General features: G+C 62.8%; 7 protein-coding genes across 7 annotated transcripts; all 7 read left to right on the top strand.

The window, feature by feature from the left end:
* Positions 1 to 358: 358 nt before the first annotated feature.
* LINJ_15_1400 (conserved hypothetical protein) lies at positions 359 to 1,273 on the top strand (the record flags this gene model as incomplete). Its single annotated transcript, XM_001464427.1, has 1 exon — positions 359 to 1,273. The coding sequence occupies one exon, from the start codon at positions 359 to 361 to the stop codon at positions 1,271 to 1,273; it is 915 nt and encodes a 304-aa protein (XP_001464464.1).
* Positions 1,274 to 1,891: 618 nt separating this feature from the next.
* Positions 1,892 to 4,006, top strand: LINJ_15_1390 (conserved hypothetical protein; the record flags this gene model as incomplete). Its single annotated transcript, XM_001464426.1, has 1 exon — positions 1,892 to 4,006. One exon carries the CDS (start codon positions 1,892 to 1,894, stop codon positions 4,004 to 4,006), a length of 2,115 nt encoding a protein of 704 aa, XP_001464463.1.
* A 655-nt stretch (positions 4,007 to 4,661) lies between these two features.
* LINJ_15_1380 (conserved hypothetical protein) lies at positions 4,662 to 5,573 on the top strand (the record flags this gene model as incomplete). Its single annotated transcript, XM_001464425.1, has 1 exon — positions 4,662 to 5,573. One exon carries the CDS (start codon positions 4,662 to 4,664, stop codon positions 5,571 to 5,573), a length of 912 nt encoding a protein of 303 aa, XP_001464462.1.
* Positions 5,574 to 6,201: 628 nt separating this feature from the next.
* Positions 6,202 to 7,314, top strand: LINJ_15_1370 (hypothetical protein; the record flags this gene model as incomplete). Its single annotated transcript, XM_001464424.1, has 1 exon — positions 6,202 to 7,314. One exon carries the CDS (start codon positions 6,202 to 6,204, stop codon positions 7,312 to 7,314), a length of 1,113 nt encoding a protein of 370 aa, XP_001464461.1.
* Positions 7,315 to 7,843: 529 nt separating this feature from the next.
* On the top strand, positions 7,844 to 8,959 carry LINJ_15_1360 (conserved hypothetical protein; the record flags this gene model as incomplete). Its single annotated transcript, XM_001464423.1, has 1 exon — positions 7,844 to 8,959. One exon carries the CDS (start codon positions 7,844 to 7,846, stop codon positions 8,957 to 8,959), a length of 1,116 nt encoding a protein of 371 aa, XP_001464460.1.
* A 665-nt stretch (positions 8,960 to 9,624) lies between these two features.
* On the top strand, positions 9,625 to 10,947 carry LINJ_15_1350 (putative actin-like protein; the record flags this gene model as incomplete). Its single annotated transcript, XM_001464422.1, has 1 exon — positions 9,625 to 10,947. The coding sequence occupies one exon, from the start codon at positions 9,625 to 9,627 to the stop codon at positions 10,945 to 10,947; it is 1,323 nt and encodes a 440-aa protein (XP_001464459.1).
* Positions 10,948 to 14,458: 3,511 nt separating this feature from the next.
* LINJ_15_1340 (conserved hypothetical protein) lies at positions 14,459 to 18,826 on the top strand (the record flags this gene model as incomplete). Its single annotated transcript, XM_001464421.1, has 1 exon — positions 14,459 to 18,826. One exon carries the CDS (start codon positions 14,459 to 14,461, stop codon positions 18,824 to 18,826), a length of 4,368 nt encoding a protein of 1,455 aa, XP_001464458.1.
* Between the last annotated feature and the right edge of the window lie 614 nt (positions 18,827 to 19,440).

The following is a 19,440-nucleotide window of genomic DNA, read 5'->3' as shown; positions in this document are numbered from 1 at the left end:
TTCGCTTCTGTGTTGGTGGTGCTTCAGGTTGCATATCTCTGTGTATTTGTGCGCACCGCAGTATCGGCTGTCGCGTCAACTCCCAGTCTTGTGTTGCCGCTGCTACATCCCCCCCCTGCTCACCGGCAAGTGGGGCCGGAATTCGAAAAGCGCCAGTGCACGCGCGTGTGCCGATGCGCTCAACGGCGCTCTGGGGCACCGCATATTTGGCCACAGGTCTATGCGTCCCATCTGGCGATGGCACACCTCATACCTCCGTCGCTGTTGCGATGTCAGGAGGGAGCTTGACGTTGCTTTCCGACTCCAAACCTCTGCCCATGCTCCTCCACCCCTTCCGTTGGTTCACAAGCGTCCTCAGATGAAGCGGTGGCGGACAGCAAACCTGTTCACCCCAGCGGAGGTGCAGCACGCCTTTGCGGCGCTGCACCGGAATGCGGAAACTCTCTACGGTGTGTCCGGCACGAGCAGCCCACTCCGCCCCTTCGTTCGTCGACGTGGTGGCGCGCGTGGGCACCGCCGCGATCACATCGAGCTGCCGCTGCACCACATGTACGAGGCCAGCACTGTGTACGAGCAGTTGCCCGTCGAGGTGAGGCTGATATGTGGTGGCCTACACGAGGCCGCTCTCAGCTACGCGCAGGAAGCGCTGCGGGAGCGGGGCGTCTCCTCCGCCGCCCGCGACGAGATCCTCAGCAACTTGGGCCGGAACTCCGTGCTGCGGGTGCTACGGTACCCAGCAGGCTCTGGATGTCGACCACACGTTGATCCTGGCTTGTGCACTGCCTTACTCGTGGGGTCGGCAGGTGGCCTGGAGGTGAGCACAACCGACGCGGTGCTGACGCCCTTCGCGAGCCGGCCGGGGTGCAACACGGCTCATGTGACCTCCTCGCCAACATCCATGCGCGGTGAAGCGTCGAATATGCCGGGCACGCTTCCGCACTGGGAGCCGGTCCTGACCGCGCACACCGGAGCGGCCGTCGTCATGGCAGGAAATATGCTCGGGGCGGTGTCGGGAGGCGCTCTGCCCGGTGTGTTGCATCGGGTGCGGCGGGACTGGGTCGCCGAAATACCGCGGACAGATGGACAGCGCAGCCCATCTCTGCACGCCGCATGTGTCGTGGGTGGAGCGGATGCGGAAACGCACGCAGGCAGCGGGGTCTTCCGCTTCAACGTCATCGTCGAGCTGCGACCGGCATACGCGAAGCGCTGGTACACTGCGACGTCGGGGCAGCCGCCGTTGCCATCCGCTTCATCTCCGTCATCACTGGCATGAGGGGTGGAGGGAGAATGACGAGACGCACACGGGGCCAGTCGTCACCGTCTCTCTATCTGTTACGACATCCGACGTTCGCCTCACAGAGAGCCCAACGGCAGACAAGCATAGACATACGCGTACACGCATGACGTCACGCGCGCCTCGCCCCGATGATGTCGTATCGTTCGGTGGCACCGCTTGCACAACCTGCTCCCTTGCCCACCAGCTCCATGAGTAGCGGCGGGTCTTCACACTTTCTCAGATCGCTCTAGCCGGCGCACATTTTTGGTGCCCTTTTCTTGTTTTAGTTTTTCAATGGAGAAGGGTGATGCTGTCAAGCCACACTCATCCGCGTGTGGCTGCCTCCCTCTCTCTCTCTGTTGAGCCCGACTCTCCTCTTCCCATCCCTCCCTCCTTTGTTTTTTTTCTCTGCCTGCCTGCCTTCCTGCGTGCGTGCGTAAGAAGCACGCCATTGCCACGCCCGCGTAGATCACCGCACTTCATCTCTCGCACACGTCCCTCCTCCCTTGTCGCCATCATCCGCGTCTTCCACCAGTGCTCTGTGCGTTGGCGTCACTACCAACAGCAGCGACAGCAGTGAGCATACACGCCGACACCTTCGCAGTACCATCGCTCATGTCGCAGAGCACCCCGCTGACCTACGCCACTCTCTCTCGCCCGTCGCGCGACAGTGCCACAATTCAGCGCAGCGCTGTGCGTGCATCAGCCGCACATCAGCATCAGGCGCAGCAGAGTCCATCGATAGCCAGGCCCACCGATGGCGCGAGGTACACTGCAGAGGGCATCGCTGGTGCGTCGCTCTCGTCGCTGGACACGTGGACTGGGTTCCTCAGTTCACAGTGGGCCGAGACAGTGAAGGTGCAACTGTTGATGCCGTCCAGCGCGGCGCCTGTGATCCCTCCCTCCGGCGCCGACCTGATTAGCTCGCTGCACAGCGTTGTGTCTCGGCAGAACAAGGTGGTAGCGCAGCTGCAGGAGCGACTGGTGGCACAGCGGGCCAAGGAGGAGAATGACTGGGTGGCCAAGAAGCAACTCTCACAGTCCACCTCCGCCGAGGGAATGCCAGATTCTTCCAAGGATACCAAATATGAGGCGGCGGCCTCGGTCGATGATAGCGTCGCCGACAGTGCGGCTGAGAACACGCAGGTGTGCGTGCTGCTTTCTCACCTGCTGGAGCACGCGCGCTTCCTCTGGGCCAGAGCCGTCTCACAGCACTTCAGGGTTGCCGAGGTGCGGAAGTCCAGCTCTGGCAATGACACCCGGTCGCCCAAGAAGGCCACCGCTGGCGTCAACGCAGAGGCCGTCATGGAGGAGGAGCGCGTGGGGCTGCCACCCATCTCGCTGCTGTTCCGTTGCCTCGTGGACGGCATCAACTCTGAAGAAGCGCGGCAGGCCATCGTCACCGCTGGGGTGCTTCCAGCCTCCGCCTGGGACAGCGGCGTGCTGGGCGTTGATCAGTTGGGTATCCTCACGGTATTTGAGCGTCACGTGCAGGCGCTGCGCACCTTCCCCGGCATCGTCCCCCCGTTGGAGGCGCTGCGCGAGTACTTCGCCGAGCTGCACCCGCAACAGCTGAGCAAGTACTACCCAAGCGGGGCCCTCGACAGCACGTTAGAACTGGCGGAGGCTCAGATGGATGCGTTCTTGCGTTTCGGCGACGAGACGGAGCAGATGGCCGCTCTCCTACGCGAGGGGCTTCACCCCTCCGTGCGCCGTCTCCTATACGCCCGTGCGCTGCAGGTGCCGTTGGTGGTAACAGACGGAAAGCCGATGTTTCTGGCGCAGGGGGAGCTCATGACGAACCACCTGCGCCACGGTCTCGCGCGCTACCTCACCTGTTCCTCCCGGCAGGCGCGCGACAAGGTGAAGCGGCGCTTCCACCATCACTACTCTTCGTCGAAGGAGGAGAACCGCGCGCGGCTGCTGCAGCGTCTCGCCCTGGACGACATGTTCATCAGCGTCGGCGACAGCGACAAGTATTTTGTGTACACCGACGACGTGGAGGTGCTTTCAACGGCGATGGTGGTGGATCGCAGTCTGCCAGACCCGAAGATGGTGCAAGCGCTGAAGCAGTTGGGCAGACCAGGGGATGCGCTTGACAGCTACGTGACGTACCTGCAGTATCCTGAGAAAAATCTCGTCCACCAGAAGGCGTTGCCCTGCGGCGTTGCTCCTTTGGAGGGGTTCACCCTCCTGCTGGGTGCCCTCTGCAACGTGACGAGCGACACGGTCGAGCAGTACGAGCTGGCGGCAGCGATCGTGGCGCAGCTGTGGAGTCGGCTGCAGGGCCCCACACCCGAACTCTTTCAGTGCTGTTTGATCTTCGAGAGCCTCGTGCAGCAGCTGGCACTGCCGGCCGTCCTGCACGCAACGCGCGATCTGCAGTACCCGCCGCTCGTGCTGGCGATGCGGTGGATGCTGACGGGCTTCGCAGACCTCCTCGATGCCTTCGAAGTGCTGTCCTTCTGGGATCTGGTGCTGTCCTACCACATGCGTGAGATGCACCGCCGCAGTCCCCTGTCGTTGCCCACTGGCCTCGCCAACGCCGCCCCGCATGATACCAGCACTCCTTGCGCTCTGTGGCTGCTGCCCATGTACGCGGCAGCGATCTTTGTGATGCGGGCCCCACTCGTGGAGGCCTGCAGAACGGCGGCCGAAGTGGACGTGGTGTTCGCCACAGGCCACCAACTGCGCACCCGCTCCCTCTTGCAGGGGCTACTCTTTGGTTGACGACTGCGGCGACGGCAACAGCGCGCGTGCCTAAGCGTGCGCACACGCCCCCTTCCCTCCCTCGCTCCAGCTCTCCCTCCTTTCCAAAGGCCGCGTGATGGTGATAACGACTACCGCCTTGCCTCTGCAGTGCCATCCACTTGATGGACGCGCACAGCAACTCTCCTACGAGACGCACGCATAAGCGCATTCACGCGCGCGCCTCCGCTGCTGTACGTGAGCTCGTCCCCCATGCTAGGGCGCATGTGCGGGTGTCTTGGCGCTCTCCTGCCGCTCGCCCCTTCGCCCTCCCCCCTCCCTGTGTCCCTCCCGCCACCGTCCTGCCCGCCTCTTCCCTCTTTTCTCTACGCATTTGATGGCGCGTGTCCCCCTTGCGTTGACGTGGTGATGACCCCGACGGGAGGGGGCTCCTTCCACCTCCCGTTGATGTCTCTGATGGGGGGGAGCACTGCTGGACGCGGCTTTGGTGCTGGTGTGTGTGTGTGGTGTCCCCCACTCCACCTATGTCGGATGTGCACCCTCGTCGCACAGTCTTCACTCATATCTGACACCCCCTCGCTCGTGAGCTGTCAGCGAAAGACGAACGCACGCGCAGCCATAGAGGAGGGACGCGACATCGTCTCGCGCAGAGCTGCAGGTGCACGGAACGCTTTCAATGGTGTCGGCGTCTCCGCCGCAGCGCGACCGCGGCTCGCCGCCAACGCCACCACTGCCCGAGCCGCAAGACGTCGATGCCCCGGCCGCCAGCACCGTCCAGGCTCTGCGGCAGGCAGTCGAGGCGCAGGAGGCCCATGTACGTCTCCTGCGCGCGCGCCAAGCAGCGAGAGAGGCGCTGCTGCGCCACACTCGGCGATTACTGGCGGCCAACGACTCGATCGAGTCGCCTGGCTCGGTGGAGCAACTTGTGCGTCAGGTGGAGACGAGTCTCCACAAACTTCAGCAGGCCCACAGTGAGGCTGCTGCACCGGCAGCGACCGCGGGAGACGATGTGGCGCCGACTTCCGCGCCGTCACTGACACCCCAGAATGCCGCTGGCGATGCCGACGCTAGCGCCGATCCGCTGGCTCGCATCTTTCACAGCGGCGTGGAGGCGCAGCTGGCTGCGGTCGCCGAGCCACCGCACACTCTTCCGGCGTCGACGCTCGCATCACGCTCATCGATGGCGAAGAGAAAGAAGGAGGCTGACGAATCCGGCTTGACGAACGCCGGGAGCACCACCTCCTCGCCACCGGATGTGCCGTTCCCGCCGAGAAGTACTGCGATGACCGCCCTTCTCGCCGTGTCCGCATCTCGGCAGGAGGCCGGCCACGCCGCGATGCTCGCTGCCCTCAGCGCCCTCGAGCTTCCTTTCATGAGCAACAGCGGCGCGACTGAGGCGGGCCGCGACGTCCACAACGCAGAGCCAGCCTGGCTGCGTCAAGTGGACGGTGACGGTGCCAACGACGACGACTCGGCGCCTGAGGAGCAGCAGCAAGAGAAGTATGGAAATCGCGGCGATATCGCCTCCTCTGATTACAGTGACGACTTTGAGTGCGGCAGCAGCACCAGCAGCGGTGCCGATGATTGAAAACCGCCAACTGGGAGGCCGAGTTGGCAGCCCCCTCCTTCTCCCCCCTCTCTGCCGGCGAACGTCGGCGCTGGCAGTGGGCGTGAAGGAAGTCGCTTGTGTTGCTTGTTGGAATCCTTTGGTTGCCATCGCTGAAGCCCCCTTGTTGTGGAAGGCACACAAGCGACGCAGAACAGAATGCTGAAGGTCCGAGCGTGGATAGGAGGCGAAACGGGAGGGCGAGCACACGGTGTGCTGCCCCACCGTGGGCGTCATGCCGCGGCCAAGACAGGGTAGGTGACAGCGAGAGACGCATGTTGGCGTACGAGGGCAGCTGCAACTCGAGCCCGAGACGTGGGCGTGTATCACCGCCTCTGCGCGGCTGTAGTTATCGATCACACCACCGCCTCGCCTCGCCATGCTCACAGAAGATTCCTGCAAGCCTACCAACACCCTGCTCCCCTCCCCCTCACGCACTCCTCCCACCTTCCTGTTCGCATTGCCTGCAATGGCAATACTGACGCGTGAGTGCGCGTGTGCTTCACCGTAAAAACGATGTAATCACCTTTCCCGAACCAAGGGCCCTGCGGTGAGCTACGCCGCGTATCTCACAGACGTGCGCATACCTACACAGAGACGTAAGACGACTATGCGCAGCAGCGGCCCCGCCCCCGCCCTCATGCATCGCCCTGCCGCTCGTCTGCCGGTGCACTTTCTGGTCGACATTGACCACACGCTAGTGCATCCCATCTACAGGCATGTAGCGGGCGACAACTCGGACACCACGAGGTGCAGCAGCGCTTCACTGCCGCCAGCGAGTGCGCGGGGGTGGTGGCCGCTGAACTACGTTGGCGGCCGCGTCACTCACGTGCAGCTTCGGCCTCATGTTGTACCATTCCTGTCACACGTGCTGCTGGATCGCTCGCTGGACACCAGCGAGACGCAGGTGCATGTGTCCCTTTACACGCGTCAGAGCGCCGCCTACTGCGCCGCCATTGCGTATCAGGTGCTGCTGCCAGCCCTCGCACAGTCCAAGGGCGAGCCGTTGCACGAGTTTCGCCATCAGGAAGTCTTTCACGAACTCTTCGGTGGGGAACACTGTGTGCGAGGCAGGTTTGAGGCAATGCATTGGCTGAACCCATCCCCTGGCTTCCTATCTGAGGGCAGCCCCGCTGATCAGCGGCAGCTAGGGGAAGCCACAGCATCCCTCGAGTGGCGCAAGACGATCTTCGTGTTGCCCAGCCCCCTCACCACGTTGCTCGTCGATGATCACTGCGTGAACTTCCGCGTCACGGAACTGAGCACCGGGCATGGGGTGCTGGTCCCGCCGTACTACGCCGACGCAGTGGCATGTGCAGCAGATGATTGCTTTCGCGTGCCGCCGACTGGCAGCCTCTGCGATGTCATCGGCATGGATCTTGACAGAAGAGGTGGCTGCATCTCGAGCGGGCGTGCGATGCTCGGCCGCGTAGACGTCGACGACGTCGTTGTGCGTTTGCTAGACGTGCTGGAGGCCTTTGTGCAGTGCTGCCACTCCCATCGCTCTGCCATCGAGGCAATGCACGGCGGCTCTGCAGGCATGTCTAGCCCTGACGAGCGAACACCTTGTGCAGCGTGCAAGTCGGCAGGAACGCCGCGTCCGCCGGTGGATGCAGCGCTGAGCAACTTCAACTTCTTCGAACGCTCGCCGCTCTACCGACGACAGTGGAACGCGTTCCACGCCCACCGCGCGGACTTCCTGCACAGCTACTTCGCCGGTTGATGCCCACTTTCTTTGCCTCCACACACACACACACACACACCTGCGTATGAGGGTGCCTCTCTAGTAGCGCTGCTGTGCCGATTTGTTGTATGGGGGCGCGTCGCCGTATGCCACCGCCCTGCGTTGGTCTTTGGGGCAGTGTCGTTGCCGCTGCTTTGCCATCCGACCCTCTGCTCTTTCCTCTGCTGCACACGTCAGCTTCGCTGTAAGACCTCGAAGAGACGCCGTTCTCGTGTGCCCTGCATCACTGGAAACGCATCAACTCGTCTACAGGGCACACCTCAGGTAGACGTCTTTACGCGCTCGTTGTCCGCACGTCGATTGTCTTCTTCCTGTGCCTCGACTCTCCCTCTCTTGCCCCTTCTCTCGCAGCCTTCGCCGCTACTCACGCCAACGTGCACACAAGCTTGCATTGCAGCACACGCGCAGACGTACGTCGTCACGCCTATCCGCAGCTGAGTCTCTGCACCTCGGCTCCCCGCACCGCCGCCCCGTTTTCTCCGAGCATTCGCGCGAGCACGAAAAAGAAATGCCATCGCTGAACAACAACACAATTCGCGAAGACGTCGTCTTCAAGCGGCGCGTGAAAGATGTACTGCTGCGCCACGGCGGCACTGGTGGCTTAGTGAAGGTCCTCATCGACTTCAACGCACGCGAGGCGGTCGCCGCTCGTCAGCAGCGCCAAACGACAAGCACCGACTCCGGGTCCTCGTGCACGGATGTCGGCCTCAGTCACGCGCAACTCCTGCTCTTTCTGCAGGACTACGGCGTTGAGCTGACCCCTTTCGAGGCTGCGTATCTGTGCCGCGCCTTCGACGACCACGGCTCCGGCTTCATCAGCGGCGAAACCTTTACGCGGCATCTCACCGGCCTCAACGAGCGTCGGCTGCGCGCCGTCAAGAAGGCGTGGCAATCCCTGGAGAAGCGCAACGGCGCGGGTGGGAATGTCTCGCGTGAACTCCTTCTCTCCACGTTTGCAGCGGTGGCGGCCGGGAGAGCATATGCTGCGGCAGGCGACCTGGGAAGCCCTGCAGACGGTGCTGCCCACGACATGGTTGCCATGACCTCCTCCTCGCCTCCTGTGGGAGGCGCGCTGCAGTCGACCTTCGGCGGTGCTGACGGAGTCCGTGAGCATCTCAAGGAGGCATACATGACCTCGATGATGGACCGCAGGGGCGGCTTTATGGCGAAAACCAACGCTGCCGCTGGCGGTGCCGACGGTGAATCTGGCGAGGCAGCAGACCGTGTCTCGTACGCTGAGTACCTTGCCTTCTACGCCGGCGTCAGCCCACAGTTTGCTACGGACGAGGCCTTCGTCACGCATGTGCTGCAGTCGTGGGCTGCTGACGACGCGACGCGTCCAGCGTTGGACGAAACGGCGCGCGAGTGGGGTCCGGACGGCGACCCACTCGCGCTAGACGGCCCTCGCTACGTGAAGGATGCACTGAATCTGGAGCTGGGCGTCTCCTCCAAGTCCTACAACTACAGCCACCTGCAGCGCGAACACCCCTACGTGGAGCCGCTGCCGCCGCTCAACAGACCCGACATCATGGCAACGACGATGCAGCAAACGTACGTCCCCTTCGACAAGGCAGAGCAGATGCTGGCCGACCCGCTGGTGACGCGGCGCGGCCAGTCGAAGTAAACCACTCTCGAGGGCAAAGAAGCAGCGCGGCGCACATACGCCAAAGCCCCGACTCGCGCCCCCTCCGTCTGAAGCTGCGTCTCTCTTTCTCGCCCTCCTGTGATGCATTTCCGCTGTACAGTATTCCACCCCCACCCCCGAAACCGCCAGCCACCACCGCGACCCATCAACGACATCGTGAGTGCCACGTCCGTGTCTGTCGGCCTGTGCCACTGTGTATATGGTGGCCGTCTCTCTGCCTGTCTGTCTGTCTCGCCTTATGCTCTCTGAGCCGTTGCGTTCACGAAGAGAGAGGCAGAGGGCGCCAGCAATGCACGCGCGGCCCTGGGTCCGCGCACCATCCGCCGGCGCGTCTGCTGACGCTGCCAATGTTGCGGCCGCTCCCGCTCTCGGCGTGGGCTCCTCGCACAGCGTTTCGTGCGCTCCTGCATCCCATGTGGGTCTCTGCGCTAGGCTCGCCCCTGCACTTCCAATGAACGGAACTGTCGCGATGTGTGCCCCCCCCCCCTCCCGTCGCCGCAGCGGTCCGCCGCCCCTCAAAGTCGCTTCCATTCGCTCCCGCCCGCCGCCGAGGCACACAAGCGTGCCCGTACACAGAAGCTGAAAACCCTCACAAGCGGAGATTTAGAGACAAGTGTCAAGCATCGATCGCAACAGCAGCCGACATGAACATACCCCTCAACACGGTCAAGGTGCTGCGCAATGTGCCTCTTCCTGATGAGGCGAGCGTGCTCCACACGAACGCCGCGGTGCTGGACATGGGCAGTCACACGACGCGGCTCGGGTTTGCAGGGGACACGGTGCCGCGCATGCGGCAGCGCACATGCGTCGTGAAGGGCAAAGCAACCTTCTCGGACGCCTGTGATGTGCTGGACCACGTTGATGACCCCGCCGCTGCGACGACGGTGCTGGAGAACGGCGTCATTGTAGACTGGGAGGGGTACGAGGAGCTCCTGAGCCGCGTCGCCCGGATACTGGACCTCGAGAACGTAGAGAACAGCACCCCGCTGCTGGTAACGGAGAAGGCGCTCGTGCCTACGCATCAGCGGCAGAAGATCGCCGAGGTCCTCTTCGAGACCCACCACGTCGTCGCCACCAGCTTTGCCTTGAGCCCGGTGCTGTCCCTCTACGCGTCCGGGCTGGGCACCGGCTTAGCCGTGGAACTGGGCCACGATCAGAGCCACGTCGCGCCAGTCTTCCAAGGGCTTTCGCTGTTTCACGCAACGCACTGCCTCGACGTTGGCGGCGCGGACCTCACCCGGCACTTCACCTCTCTCATGTCTGGCGTAGCGACCACGCACGTGTCGGTGCTGGGGAGCATGACACCAACACAGCGAGAAAGCATGTGGGAATACATCAAGGAGCGCCACTGCACCGTGGCCGAGGACGCGCAGGCCTTTTCTGAGATCAGCCGTGTCGGCATTGGGATGGGCAGCCCCAGCAGTGGCTCGCCGCCGGGAAGCCCGCACGGCGAAGAGGATCGGTACCGGGAGGAGTGCGTACTGCCCGACGGCACCGCTCTGCCCATCAGCGGCGCCGCTCGGTTCATCCCCGGCGAATGCTACTTCCAGCCATCCCTTTCCCCGGCGCTGCAGCAACTGCGCGACCAGTCCACCGTTGTCGATGAGGTGTTGCTGCGCACGACACAAACGCCAGTGTCTATCCCCGAGCTAGTCGTGGACGCCATGCAGCGCTGCGATCATGACCTGCTGCCCACGTTCGCTTCCCATATCGTCGTTAGCGGCGGTGCCTCGCTGTTGCGCGGACTGACGCAGCGCGTGGAGTCTGACGTGCAAACCTGCCTGGCCAGCACCGGCGGCATCCACAGCGTCGGTAGCGCACGCGTGTACGCGGATGTCGAGCGGCGCGATGCCGCCTTTGTGGGTGGCTCTATCTGGGCATCGCTGCCGGCGGCGCAGGCGTTGTGGGTGACGAAGGCCGACTACAACGAGGTGGGATCCATGGCTGTGGTGCGCAGCTGCTTTTAAGCTCTTTATCGACGATCCGACACCGCAGACCCCGAGGAGCGAGAGAAGCGGCTTTGGTCCTTGTGGTCTCTCTGTGTGAGCTCCTTCGTTGGTGTACTGCTGCTGCTGCTGTGTGCACGCTTGTTTCCTTGTTTGTGTGCCCTCCCGCCTTCTGTCGATGTATAAGAGACAACGAAGGTGGGGGCGAATCGCAAGAAAAGTGGCAGATCGGATCCGTGCAGCTCGCCTTTGCAGCAGTCTAGCTACACCCCACTCGTGCCTGTGTGTGCCACCAGCGGGCGCAGCGACATCGTTCCAGGCAGCCCTCATTCCTCCCTCCAGAAAAGACGGCGACGAAAACGTCTCATGTACAGTGTGTGTGTGTGGGGGGGGGGGGCTCCCGAGACTGCGGCAACTCGACTCGTCTAGCAACGCTCTCACGCGTGTGTGGCACGACGGTGTAACACCGTGGTATGAGCGCGTGCGTTCTCCACTGAACGCCCGAAGGACGTCAATTGCCGCCATCCCTTGTGCCACACGAACGCCAACAACAGCAGCGAACACAAGAAAGACCGCATGCGCCTGCAAGAAGTCGCACCGAGAGGCAGCAGCGAGGCTGGCCTTCTCTCTGTGTGGCGGGGAGGGGGAGGGGTATATTCCCGAGCTGCTTGCTCACGGGCTACCCCCTCTCCCAAGCTGTCCCACGCGCAAAGGCGAAGGACGGAAAACTTCTCTTTGCTGTCGCCACCGACGCACGGATAGAAGCAACGGCTGCATGTGTGTATGCGCGTCAGCGGGGCGGGGAGCGCGGCCGCGCCCAGAAAAGCGCCAGTGAGACCGTGCTGCCGCACAGCGAACTGCGATGCTGCACTTCTCAGTCTCTTCCGTCTCTCTCTCTTCATGACTGCACCGCCCTCGCCATGATGTCTGTCGTATTCCTTCCTCATCCTTCTTACTCCACCCCACCCCCACCCTCACCATCTCTCTCTCTGTTGCTCTGCGCATCCGCTCCGCTGTCGGAGCCGCTGCTCTTCAGGACCCTGGAATAGCAATCCACAGCCAGCAAGAACCACAAGCACCAAATCGCCAGTCGTTATAAGCAGGCAAGGCAAAACACAGGCATACGGTAACACCTCCCTCTCTCTCTCGCACGCCGGCACACAGACACTCGCTCGCGCGCTCTCGCAGCACCTCATTCTTCATTTTTTTTTTGTCCCCGCGCAGGCGCGGGCGAACGCGCACACAGAAACGATCAGAAGAGGCAGAGGCTCCTCTCCTCCCCGCTTGCGATCTACAGCCTTTCCTCATCCCCCTCCCCCCATCTACACCGCTTTCTTCTTCGGCCTCAGACGCACACAGACGCATACACCACCTACTCTTTGTTTTCGTTTTTTCCTCCTTTTGTTTGCCCTTCTTTCTCCCTATCATTGAGATCCACCCACCATACCTCCCACACACACACACACACCTCCCTCCCTCCCCCTCCCCCTCCCCCATCCCTGCGCGCAGAAACCCCAACACGCACGGTTCTCTTCTGTCTTAATATTTTCTCTAGAAAAGACTTCGGTTACATTCTCTCTCTTGGTGTGTTGTGTTGCGTTGCTTTTCGCTTCTCGTGCCGCCATCCTTTGCTTGTTGGTGCTCCGTCTCTCCCTCGTTGTGCTGGTGTGCGTGCGCGTTGCCCACTCCCCCCCCCTCCCCTCCTTCGGCTTGCCTGTCTGTTTGTTCGTTCGCGTCTCTGTGCCACGTCATCGCGGTTGTTACGCATCATCACCAGCCCCGTCATTATTAACACTGTCACCCCCCCCCTAACTCCCACCCTTCTCCCCCTCTATCACTGCTTCCCCCCCCCTCCTCCTCCCTCCCTCCCTTTTCTTCTTTCTACGTATTTGCTGTCCCACCCTCCCACTCTGTCTGTCCCCGTCTTTCGCTTGTGCTCGTGTCTTCGCGGTCGCCATCTCTCTTTCGCCTGTGCCTGTGCCTGTGCCTCTTAGCGCACTGCTGGCAGCGTTCACTTACGTCTCTCTCTCTTGTGCTTGGGCTTTTTGCTTTCGGTGTTTGGGCGGCGTCTGCCAAAAAAGGGGGGAAACACGCGTCGTCGCCTCCCGCTGTTGTCTCGTCGCTCTTCTCCTTCCTGGGGCTCTTTGCTTAGCTTTCTGTGCTTCTCGACCTCCCGCTGTCCCTCCTGTGCGTGCGTGGGGCGTCACCGAGTAGAAAGGGGTGCGTGCTTGGCTCGGCACGTGCGTCTCTGTGTTGAGGGCAGGTGTGGCACGTGCATCTCCGTGTTCATGTATACATTCCCTGTGTCTTCATCTTCCATTCTTTTTGGCTTTTCCTATTAGTGCCGACGTTTCCACCGTCGCTGCGGTTGAGGGTGGAGCGGTCGTCCCGCCAACCAGCATCTGCCTTGCCCGAAACGGTTCGTTCGCGTTGCGTGTGTGTGGCTCTTCGTCGGTCGGTCGGTCGCCTCTCGCTCTGTGCACCTTCGCGCTCCTTCCTTCAGCTGTGGCGTGTTGTCTGTTCCTCTCGTCGAAGGCCAACACCGGCCAACGCCGAAAAACTCGCCATCTAAGACGAACCGACGAGGGCGCTCAGACACACACTGCATCGAGAGAGTGAGCAGAGGGGGTCTGCTGTCCTTCTCTAGCACTTCGCTTACAGAGCCGCCACCCCCTTCTCTCCCTGCACAACACAGCATTTCTTAGCTCGAGTGAGGTGGTTACCGCTCTCGAGCGTCCCGCGTACTCGCAGGCAGCACGTACACACAGTGGCCAGAGGAGCTGCCGCAACCGGCCACCACACCCGCGTGCACTCTCCGCTTGTTTATTTTTATTTTTTTTTTGTTCGGAGAGGGTCGAGAGTAGGGCGTTTGCTTTTCGCTCGCGTTGCATCTTCGCAACACGCAGCGCTGCTGTTTTTCGAAGTGCCGAGCAGAGAAGCGGCAGGAAGAGAATCAGAGTCGCTCAAGTTGGATTGCTCGGTTCAGGTCCTTTGTTTGTGTTGATCATTACAGATTCTACGCAGAGGCAGACGCACAGACCAGCGCACCAGGCGTACACGCATCTCTTTGTGTGGTTGCATACATACATGCTTTGGTGTGTGTGTGTGTGTGTGTGGTAGTGACGTGCTTGAGCGTTCTTCTCGTCTCGTTCCTCTCGCGCTCCTCTCTTCGTGCGTGTGCGTGTGCGTGTGCGTGTGCGTGTGCGTGTGCGTGTGCGTGTGCGTGTGCGTGTGCGTGTGCGTCTGGATGCGCACGGCGCGCGCCGATTCCTGCCCGCTTGGCTCCTCGTGCTTTGGTCTCCCTTCCTTTGCTCTTGCGTTGTTGTTTCGGGCCTGTGCACGGCGGCACTCGTGCGCCGCTCTTCTCTAAATCGCCTGCTCGGCTGTATTTCTCCGGCCCTGCACCCGCGCCCACCCCCACCCCCTCTATCCACATAAGGCACGGCTTCGACGTATCCCCACAGCTTATCGTCACGCCTTGCCTACCGAAGCGCGATTCGAGGGCACACACACACACACACACGCGTAAACCATGGAGCACGCAGGTCGTGGTGTGCTGTTGCCAGCGCGGCGGTGCAGCTCGGTGCCGAGGAATCTGGAGGGATCACGCAGCAGTCCGAGCTCTTTCTACGCCTTCCCGTCCACCCTCAACGACATCCTGTTCGGTCCCCGGCAGCGCCTCACCAAGTACGCAGACGGCATGCAGGCCTTGCCGTACGCCAGCTCAGCACCCACTATCGAGGAGGCGGAGGTCGCCGCTGCCGGTCCACGCGCCGACGCACGAGTAGAAGACGCGGCCGCTGCAGCAGCCACCGAGGCCGTCAAGTCGCGCTCCCGGGAAGCAACAGAGAAGCAGGCGGCAAAGGAAGAGGTCGTGACGGTGGCACCGGCCGAGCAGGAAGCCGCCAACAAACCTCTCGAAGAGGACTTTGCTGCCGCCGTGGTTGTTGCTCCAGCGGAGACTGAGAGCGCGGCGACAGCGCAGATAGGGGCGGACGCGCCGGACGACGCTGCAGCGCCCACTGCAGCCGACGAGGCTGAAAGCACGGCAAAGGAAGAGGAGGGAGGTAAAACAGACGCTTCGCTCGACTACGTTGCCGATGAGGCACCGTCACGTAGCTTCGCAGTCGTCACCGCTGACGAGGCGGAGAAGGACACTGCCACAAAGGATGACGCTGCTGCTGCTCCTGCTGCGGAAGTAGTAAGCAGTGCCGGCAGGGCCGACGGGAAGACAGTGCCCGAGGCGGCTGCAGCAGAGCAGGAGGAGGGATGTGAGACCGCTGAGGAAGCACAGAGGTCGTCCGATGCCGCCACGAGGGTAGGCGCGGAAGAGCGGGAGACCGCCGCGGTGCCGCAAAACTACGGCCGGGATGAGGCGACTGCGGTGGCAGCGGAGCCGAGTGCTGCGCCAGAGGACGAGCCGCCGGCGGAGCCACCGCAGCTGCGCACCACGTGTGAGATGGTGGCCTTTGATGCGGCGCATATCGCCGCGTGGATGATGGAGTACCGCCATGAGACGGCGCACGTCCCTCCCGGGGTGCAGCGCTTCGTGCACGAGTTCAACGAGCGAGCGGCCAAGTTTACGCCGCTGCGGATGGGCGGCACGAGCCCGACTCCGAGTGCCATAGGAGCTGCCGCAAAGAAGGGGAAGAAGGGCAGCCTAAGTCTCAGCTCCGTCGGCAGCTCGAAGACTGGGATCGGCGCGCTGGCAGACCTGCCCAGCCGGGACGGCGGCGGGTTCGGCTCCTCTGCTGCCCTGCGCACCGGCACCAGCGTCGCAGCGAAGAAGTCGAATGCGCTGGAGGCGCTCGGTGATGTGTGGGAGGGCCGCCAGGAGGCACCGATCTCGCTCGCGCAGGGCTCGCTGCGCCGCCGGGGTCTGTTCGGCGAAGTGGAGAAGAAGAAGATCCACCACATGGTGGTGGCGGTGCTGAACAAGGTGACCACCGACCCGGTCAAGTTTCGCGAAGTCAAGAACGAGCTGCTTCGCCTACCCATCCCCGAGGCAAACGCGGAGCAGATGACGAAGATCGTGGACGCCTTCTTCACCAAGGCGGTGCGGGAGCAGCACTTCAGCCACAGCTACGCCGACCTCATCGCGGCCCTCTGCAAGGTGCCGCAAGGACAGCACATCGTCGGTGACAAGACACAGAGCCTTGAGTACCGTCTGCGCATGGCTTTGTTGAAGCGCTGCCAGGCCGAGTTTCTGCAGAGCATCCGAGCTGAGGAGACGGACGCGTCCAGTCCGACGACGATGTCGACGGCGGCGGACGACGTGTCCTCCCCGCTGACGTCCGCCATCGAAGGCGCTCAGGCGATTGGCGGCGAGACGGAGAAGGAGCGTCGCGACCGCATGTGTGGCAACGTCCGATTCGTGTGCGAGCTGTTCCTGCGCGATATCGTCGCCGCTTCTGTTATTTCCGTCATCTTCCGCATCTGCTGTCTCGGCTCCGAGTTCGGAGAGTTTGCCGTGCCGCCGTCGTACACACCAACGGAGTCGCAGGTGGACGAGATTATCACCGTCGTAAAGACCGCCAAGAAGCGCTACTTTGTACACTCCGCAGAGGGGCGCCGGATGCTGCCGCAGCTGCTGAGCCAGCTGGAGTACTGGGTGAAGCACTATGCCATCAGCCGCTGCCGCTTCGTGCTCATGTCTACGGTCGATGACCTGCGGGCCATGCTGCCCAAGGAGCCGGCCTCGCCGATGATGAGTGGTACGCCGAGTGTGGCGGCTTTCGTGACGCCTCAGCTGACGCACATCTCGCCGACGCAGTCACCGCCGCCTTGCGACGTCTCTGAGCAGGGGGTGGTCTCCGCAGTCTCACCCGCCCCGCTGTCGGTTACAGCGGCGTTGCCAGTAGTCACTGCGGCAGACGCGAGCGGGCAGCTGTCGATGAGCTCCACGATGGTGGGTGGGCAGCCTCTGCCAGCGCCACGCAGTAAGCAGGTGGGCAGTGTGAGTCTTAGCGACTCAGCCGGCTCGATCAACGGCATGGCCGCCACCGAGTCTCCTGTTACTGGCGCCATCACACGCCCCACCGTCACGCTAACGTCGCGGTCAACTCTTCAGCACGTGCGCCCTGAGGCTATCGCGAAGCTGATGGCGGCCTTCTCCAGTGGCCAATGCAGCGCCGATGAGGTGGCCGCGCAGCTCTTCGACACGTACGGCAATGTGCTGCCGGCCCTCGGGGCGTGGATGGACCGCTGTCTCTCCGTTGTCAAGGAAGAGAAGACACGCAAGCAGACCGGCGCCGTGCTTGTCGCCTGCGTAGAGCAGCTGACGGCGCACACGAACGCGAGCAGCGAGGAGGCGGCGGAGACGGTGGCGATGTGTCGCGAGCAGCTGCACGAGGCCGCCATGGAGGCCCTGCAGCGTGCCATCGAAGGTAAGCTCTACGAGGACCTCCACGTCTTCCAGTTCTGGGCGCAACTCGTCCTGTCCGACCACGCGCGTGTCGTCTACGACGAAGAGCTCCTGAACGAGGGCCTCGAGCTGCTCGTGTACACCGCTCCACCCGCCGTGCGCAGCTACCTCGTCGAAGTAGGAAAATACATGACACATGTGCTCGTCGCCCCGGAAAAGCTGCCGTGGCAGGCGTCGACGGAGGCGCAGTGCTTCGTGCGGTACCGACCGCTGCTTGTGCTGCACAGTCTCGTGATGTCCGGCGGCCCCAGCGAGGCGCAGGCGCTGCTCGATAACATCGTCGGCTTCAGCGACGTGCGACAGCAGTCGCTGGAGTTGCGGCTCTACCACGCCTTCCGCACCGGCTCACCTTCACGAGAAGTCATCTTCGAGCAGCTGCGCACGTCACCTCGGACGACGAGCCGCGACTCGACGCTTGCTGCGGAGGTGCTTAGCGCGCTTCTCATCGCAGAGCTGTGCTCCAACGGTGATGCTCTCGTGGAGGACAGCATGGACCTCCTTCAAATCACCGTCGACGGCGTGGCACGCGCGGAACGCGAGATCGCCGTTGTGACCGAGGTCTACGAGATTCTCCGCTACACGCCTCGCCCCATGACGATGTCGGCCGCAGCCCGAGTGCTGCGCAAGTTTGTGTGCATGCACATTGTGTCCGACGAGACGATGGAGCGGGCAGATCGCTTTTACGAGGCGGAGCGCGATGGTGCCATCGAGAAACCAACCCAAGAGGGCGGCCACGCGCTGGCTGCACCGCCGAGCGCCGAGTACCCGCGTATCATGGATCGCCGCGGCACCGATGACATCCTGCTCAGCGGCAGCATTTCTATGCGCTCCGTGAACGGTGCAGTGGCTACGAATAGCAACGGCAACGGCAACAACGGTGGCGGCGTTGGCGGGGGAACGGGGTCTGTGGATGGATTGCAGAGCTCCAACGCCAGCAGCTTCGGTGAGTTCCGCCCCCGCGACAGCCACCCACCGCGCCGCGATGCAGACAGCGAGCACACCAGCAGCCGCCACTCGGAGCGGCAGCTGTCACCACGGCGGAGCAACCAGAGCAACGGCTCCTTCCGGACAGCACGCGGCGACGGGGACAGCAGCAAGCGACTGTACCGCAACTCCTACAAGAACCGTCGCCGCAGCCAAGGAGAGGGCGGAAACGAGCGGCACTCCAGGGCAGGGGGCAGCAAAGACGAATCGCTGCAGCAGCAGCCCACAGGGTCGTTGTCGACGTCATCGAACTACGCTAGTAGTCACGATGGCAGCCGCCACGGCGGTGGGGGTCGCTACGACCGTCAGCACGGCGGCTCGCGCTCCGGGCGAGGCAGCGGCCACTTTGACCGTGGCCGCGGCGGTAGTGGTGGTAGCCGCGGCAACGGCACCGCACTTCATCGAGGGGGTGGCGGCGGTGGCAATGGTCGCGGCATTTTGCGCGAGGACTCGCGTCGAGGCACCGGCGGTGGCGGTGGCAAGGCTGAGTAATGGTGCGGATCTGAGTCGATGTATTTTGGTGCTGGTGGGGAACGTAAGGTTTGCAAAGTCTGGCCGTTGGGCTCTAGCTTCTTCTTTCGTAACTCGTGCTGCAGCTGTCTCCCTCGGCGTTGCGTCTTGCAGCTGCATTGAAGCCACGCACACACACACACACACACACGCAGAGACGCGGCTGTAGCGAGAGCGATGAGCTCCAGTGCGTGTGTATGTGTGTGTTTAGCAGCTCGCAGCTTTACAAGTAATCGAAGTGACGACGCCACAGAGTTCAACCGTCGCATGAACAGTTGTGTGTGTGTGCGTGTGTGCGTGTGTGCGTGTGCACCGTTGAGCATTGCCGCACCCCCGTCCCCTTGCCCCTTTTCGTCTCGCTGTGCAGGCGAGAAGCGAAAGGCGGACCCGTGAACGCGCGTCACGGCGTGCCCGTCAGCGTCGTCGCGACTTCGTGTAGCGCAGCGTGCGCTTGTCCGTTTCTTTGTCTGCATAAGTTTGAACGCACACGCACGCGCGGCTCCACCTGAACAGATATGCGGCCCTCTCCGCATTCGCGTCCATCTCACGCCCCACACCCCCTCCCCATTCTCAAAAAAGAATTCGCCGCAAGCACA

This window comes from Leishmania infantum, chromosome 15 (genome assembly GCF_000002875.2).
Source record: "Leishmania infantum JPCM5 genome chromosome 15".
In the NCBI taxonomy this organism is placed as follows: domain Eukaryota; phylum Euglenozoa; class Kinetoplastea; order Trypanosomatida; family Trypanosomatidae; genus Leishmania; species Leishmania infantum.
Note: the sequence above shows the minus strand (reverse complement) of the source record. Positions and strands in the feature narration are given on the sequence as shown.